This window comes from Oncorhynchus mykiss, unplaced genomic scaffold, assembly GCF_013265735.2.
Source record: "Oncorhynchus mykiss isolate Arlee unplaced genomic scaffold, USDA_OmykA_1.1 un_scaffold_197, whole genome shotgun sequence".
Taxonomy (NCBI): domain Eukaryota; kingdom Metazoa; phylum Chordata; class Actinopteri; order Salmoniformes; family Salmonidae; genus Oncorhynchus; species Oncorhynchus mykiss.
The window spans coordinates 411,501-417,500 of record NW_023493680.1 but is presented as its reverse complement, the minus strand read 5'-3'; the positions used below and the strand labels follow the sequence as shown (position 1 = coordinate 417,500).

General features: G+C 56.2%; 1 protein-coding gene across 1 annotated transcript in view; it reads right to left on the bottom strand.

Annotated features, from left to right (window-relative positions):
* The window catches only part of LOC110516086 (glutamate receptor ionotropic, NMDA 2A-like), a 342,985-nt gene that overhangs the window by 1,562 nt on the left and 335,423 nt on the right, over positions 1-6,000 (bottom strand). Inside the window, exons 14-15 of the mRNA XM_036972887.1 lie at positions 912-1,128; positions 1-668 (exon numbers count right to left, since the gene is read on the bottom strand). The exon at positions 1-668 is cut by the window's left edge and continues 1,562 nt beyond it. Coding sequence (XP_036828782.1) covers positions 1-668; positions 912-1,128 — 885 coding nt within the window. The remainder of the gene's footprint in view (positions 669-911; positions 1,129-6,000) is intronic.

The following is a 6,000-nucleotide window of genomic DNA, read 5'->3' as shown; positions in this document are numbered from 1 at the left end:
AGAGTAGATCTCCGGGTAGTCCAGGTCGTCGGCGGCCAGGCCTCGACTCTCGCGGTAGTGTAAAGGATCGGAGTTGAGATTGAGTTCTCTATCTGAGTCTATGGTGTAGATCTGTCCTTGTCCCTGTCCTCCCACTCCTCCACCCCCTCCGCTGCCCTGCTTAGTCTTTAAGTAGGACAGCTCCACTTCGCTGCAGTCCCTAGGGTATTTTGACGGCAACTGTCTTTTTTTTAATCCGTCCTTGTTCTTCAGGTGCTTGTTGTTTTCCGGGTCCTGGTACGAACCGCCTCCTCCTCGGCTGGAGCAGTCAGAGATGTCTGAGTGAGCTGCTTCCTCCGGAAGGTATCGCTGTGTCTTCATGGAGATGCGAGGGTCGGGGGACAGCATGTCGGGGCCGGGGACACCTGGACCCTGCCGCATTGTGTCCACGGACTTCTTCCACAGGCCTCTGGGTTTGGCGTTGGTCTGGGCGGCGTCCGCGCTCACCGCCACTTCCACAGAGTTTGGGTTTGACTCGTTGAGGGTCAGAGGGTGCTGTCCTCCTTGGAAGATGTAGTTGTTCAGGTGGTCTTTGTGTCGGTTGGCCAGGTACGCCTGGAGGTCGCCCGTATCGCCGTAGATCACCTCTTTAGGGGCGTAGCTTCGATTGTCGGCGTAGATGAAGTTACCTTAAAATAAAATATATATTTCAAATAACTGACTTGCCTAGTTAATATAAAGTAACAAATAAATAAAATATATATTGTTTTTAATGATTCGAAATGCATTTGTATCCACTATTTACGGTTGTAATGTGTTTGTAAAATAAGAAGAACCATCCTCATCGATTTAAAAAAAATGCCTTTATATCCACGATGTTGTGGTTGTAATGTGTTTGAATCAACAACAAAACAAATTGAGAGAGAAAAGACCTTTCTCAGCCATCATATCCATGATCATGGGCCCCGCCGAGTGCATGAACTCAGCCGCCCGCTTGGGGGAATTGATCCTGGACGTAGACAGGTTGGACATGTTGGTCATCTGTTTGGCTGACTTGATGAGCTTCAACATGTTAGCCTGAGGGCTAAAATCCAGCTCGGACTTCTTCTTCATGTCGATGTGGACGCCGTGGATACAACTCCAAATCCCCTACAGAGAGAGAGAGAGAGAGGGCGAGGAGGGAGATGGAGGAGAGAAAGGGAAGACAGGGGGAAAAATTAAGAGAGAGAGGAGGGAAGGTGGAGGAGAGAGAGAGACAGAGACACCGAGACAGAGAGAGACAGAGAGACCGAAACAGAGACACAGCGAAAGAGAGACACAGAGACAGAGAGACACAGAGACAGAGAGAGACAGAGACAGAGACAGAGAAAGAGAGGGGGAGAGAGCGAGAGAGAGAGAGAGAGAGAGAGAGAGAGAGAGAGAGAGAGAGAGAGAGAGAGAGAGAGAGGGAGAGAGAGAGACAGAGAGAGAGAGAGAGACAGAGAGACAGAGAGACAGAGAAAGAAAGAGAGAGACACAGAGAGAGAGAGAGAGAGAGAGAGAGAGAGAGAGAGAGAGAGAGAGACAGATTATCATCTATGGATCATCATTTGAAGTCTGACTGTTGTCTAAAAGTCTGTGTCTTCTGGTAACTATGACCCATGTTTCCTCAGTCCCAGTAAAGGATAATTCATCAGGATCACATTAGTATCGACTGACTCAGCATCTGATAAACAATCTCATTCATTTCTCTGAACAGTTAACATAATTACTTAGATAGTATTCCTAACCGTATTGAAATTAATATTACTACCCAGAAAGGTGCAGTGGAGGGAGACGGATTGTGTCTGTCCCTCTCCCCAGCCCCTACCTCCCTAATACCCCAGCCCCTACCTCCCTAATACCCCAGCCCCTACCTCCCTAATACCCCAGCCCCTCACCTCCCTAATACCCCAGCCCCTAGCTCCCTAATACCCCAGCCCCTACCTCCCTAATAACCCAGCCCCTACCTCCCTAATACCCCAGCCCCTCACCTCCCTAATACCCCAGCCCCTCACCTCCCTAATACCCCAGCCCCTACCTCCCTAATACCCCAGCCCCTACCTCCCTAATACCCCAGCCCCCTAATACCCCAGACCCTCACCTCCCTAATACCCCAGACCCTACCTCCATAATACCCCAGACCCTACCTCCCTAATACCCCAGCCCCTCACCTCCCTAATACCCCAGCCCCTACCTCCATAATACCCCAGACCCTACCTCCCTAATACCCCAGCCCCTACCTCCCTAATACCCCAGCCCCTACCTCCCTAATACCCCAGCCCCTACCTCCCTAATACCCCAGCCCCTACCTCCCTAATACCCCAGCCCCTAACTCCCTAATACCCCAGCCCCTACCTCCCTAATACCCCAGCCCCTCACCTCCCTAATACCCCAGCCCCTCACCTCCCTAATACCCCAGCCCCTCACCTCCCTAATACCCCAGCCCCTACCTCCCTAATACCCCAGCCCCTACCTCCCTAATACCCCAGCCCCTACCTCCCTAATACCCCAGCCCCTACCTCCCTAATACCCCAGCCCCTCACCTCCCTAATACCCCAGCCCCTACCTCCCTAATACCCCAGCCCCTACCTCCCTAATACCTAAGCAAGTACCTCCCTAATACCCCAGCCCCTACCTCCCTAATACCTAAGCAAGTACCTCCCTAATACCCCAGCCCCTACCTCCCTAATACCTAAGCAAGTACCTCCCTAATACCCCAGCCCCTACCTCCCTAATACCCCAGCCCCTACCTCCGTAATACCCCAGGAACCCACTTCCCTAATACCCCAGCCCCTACCTCCCTAATACCCCAGCCCCTACCTCCCTAATAACCCAGCCCCTCACCTCCCTAATACCCCAGCCCCTAACTCCCTAATACCCCAGCCCCTACCTCCCTAATAACCCAGCCCCTACCTCCATAATACCCCAGCCCCTAACTCCCTAATACCCCAGCCCCTGACTCCCTAATACCCCAGCCCCTACCTCCCTAATACCCCAGCCCCTACCTCCATAATACCCCAGCCCCTAACTCCCTAATACCCCAGCCCCTGACTCCCTAATACCCCAGCCCCTACCTCCCTAATACCCCAGCCCCTACCTCCCTAATACCCCAGCCCCTACCTCCCTAATACCCCAGACCCTACCTCCCTAATACCCCAGCCCCTGACTCCCTAATACCCCATCCCCTACCTCCCTAATACCCCAGACCCTACCTCCCTAATACCCCAGCCCCTACCTCCCTATACCCCAGCCCCTACCTCCCTAATACCCCAGCCCCTACCTCCCTAATACCCCAGCCCCTCACCTCCCTAATACCCCAGCCCCTAGCTCCCTAATACCCCAGCCCCTACCTCCCTAATACCCCAGCCCCTAACTCCCTAATACCCCAGCCCCTACCTCCCTAATACCCCAGCCCCTACCTCCATAATACCCCAGCCCCTAACTCCCTAATACCCCAGCCCCTGACTCCCTAATACCCCAGCCCCTACCTCCCTAATACCCCAGCCCCTACCTCCCTAATACCCCAGCCCCTACCTCCCTAATACCCCAGACCCTACCTCCCTAATACCCCAGCCCCTGACTCCCTAATACCCCAGCCCCTACCTCCCTAATACCCCAGCCCCTGACTCCCTAATACCCCAGCCCCTACCTCCCTAATACCCCAGCCCCTCACCTCCCTAATACCCCAGCCCCTAGCTCCCTAATACCCCAGCCCCTACCTCCCTAATACCCCAGCCCCTCACCTCCCTAATACCCCAGCCCCTAGCTCCCTAATACCCCAGCCCCTACCTCCCTAATACCCCAGCCCCTAACTCCCTAATACCCCAGCCCCTACCTCCCTAATACCCCAGCCCCTACCTCCCTAATACCCCAGCCCCTAACTCCCTAATACCCCAGCCCCTACCTCCCTAATACCCCAGCCCCTACCTCCATAATACCCCAGCCCCTAACTCCCTAATACCCCAGCCCCTGACTCCCTAATACCTCAGCCCCTACCTCCCTAATACCCCAGCCCCTACCTCCCTAATACCCCAGCCCCTACCTCCCTAATACCCCAGACCCTACCTCCCTAATACCCCAGCCCCTGACTCCCTAATACCCCAGCCCCTACCTCCCTAATACCCCAGCCCCTGACTCCCTAATACCCCAGCCCCTACCTCCCTAATACCCCAGCCCCTACCTCCCTAATACCCCAGACCCTACCTCCCTAATACCCCAGCCCCTGACTCCCTAATACCCCAGCCCCTACCTCCCTAATACCCCAGCCCCTGACTCCCTAATACCCCAGCCCCTACCTCCCTAATACCCCAGCCCCTCACCTCCCTAATACCCCAGCCCCTAGCTCCCTAATACCCCAGCCCCTACCTCCCTAATACCCCAGCCCCTCACCTCCCTAATACCCCATCCCCTAGCTCCCTAATACCCCAGCCCCTACCTCCCTAATACCCCAGCCCCTAACTCCCTAATACCCCAGCCCCTACCTCCCTAATACCCCAGCCCCTAACTCCCTAATACCCCAGCCCCTACCTCCCTAATACCCCAGCCCCTAACTCCCTAATACCCCAGCCCCTACCTCCCTAATACCCCAGACCCTACCTCCCTAATACCCCAGCCCCTGACTCCCTAATACCCCAGCCCCTACCTCCCTAATACCCCAGCCCCTGACTCCCTAATACCCCAGCCCCTACCTCACTAATACCCCAGCCCCTCACCTCCCTAATACCCCAGCCCCTAGCTCCCTAATACCCCAGCCCCTACCTCCCTAATACCCCAGCCCCTCACCTCCCTAATACCCCAGCCCCTAGCTCCCTAATACCCCAGCCCCTGACTCCCTAATACCCCAGCCCCTACCTCCCTAATACCCCAGCCCCTACCTCCCTAATACCCCAGCCCCTACCTCCCTAATACCCCAGACCCTACCTCCCTAATACCCCAGCCCCTGACTCCCTAATACCCCAGCCCCTACCTCCCTAATACCCCAGCCCCTGACTCCCTAATACCCCAGCCCCTACCTCCCTAATACCCCAGCCCCTCACCTCCCTAATACCCCAGCCCCTAGCTCCCTAATACCCCAGCCCCTACCTCCCTAATACCCCAGCCCCTCACCTCCCTAATACCCCAGCCCCTAGCTCCCTAATACCCCAGCCCCTACCTCCCTAATACCCCAGCCCCTAACTCCCTAATACCCCAGCCCCTACCTCCCTAATACCCCAGCCCCTACCTCCCTAATACCCCAGCCCCTAACTCCCTAATACCCCAGCCCCTACCTCCCTAATACCCCAGCCCCTACCTCCATAATACCCCAGCCCCTAACTCCCTAATACCCCAGCCCCTACCTCCCTAATACCCCAGCCCCTACCTCCCTAATACCCCAGCCCCTACCTCCCTAATACCCCAGACCCTACCTCCCTAATACCCCAGCCCCTGACTCCCTAATACCCCAGCCCCTACCTCCCTAATACCCCAGCCCCTGACTCCCTAATACCCCAGCCCCTACCTCCCTAATACCCCAGCCCCTCACCTCCCTAATACCCCAGCCCCTAGCTCCCTAATACCCCAGCCCCTACCTCCCTAATACCCCAGCCCCTCACCTCCCTAATACCCCAGCCCCTAGCTCCCTAATACCCCAGCCCCTACCTCCCTAATACCCCAGCCCCTAACTCCCTAATACCCCAGCCCCTACCTCCCTAATACCCCAGCCCCTACCTCCCTAATACCCCAGCCCCTAACTCCCTAATACCCCAGCCCCTACCTCCCTAATACCCCAGCCCCTACCTCCATAATACCCCAGCCCCTAACTCCCTAATACCCCAGCCCCTGACTCCCTAATACCCCAGCCCCTACCTCCCTAATACCCCAGCCCCTACCTCCCTAATACCCCAGACCCTACCTCCCTAATACCCCAGCCCCTGACTCCCTAATACCCCAGCCCCTACCTCCCTAATACCCCAGCCCCTGACTCCCTAATACCCCAGCCCCTACCTCCCTAATACCCCAGCC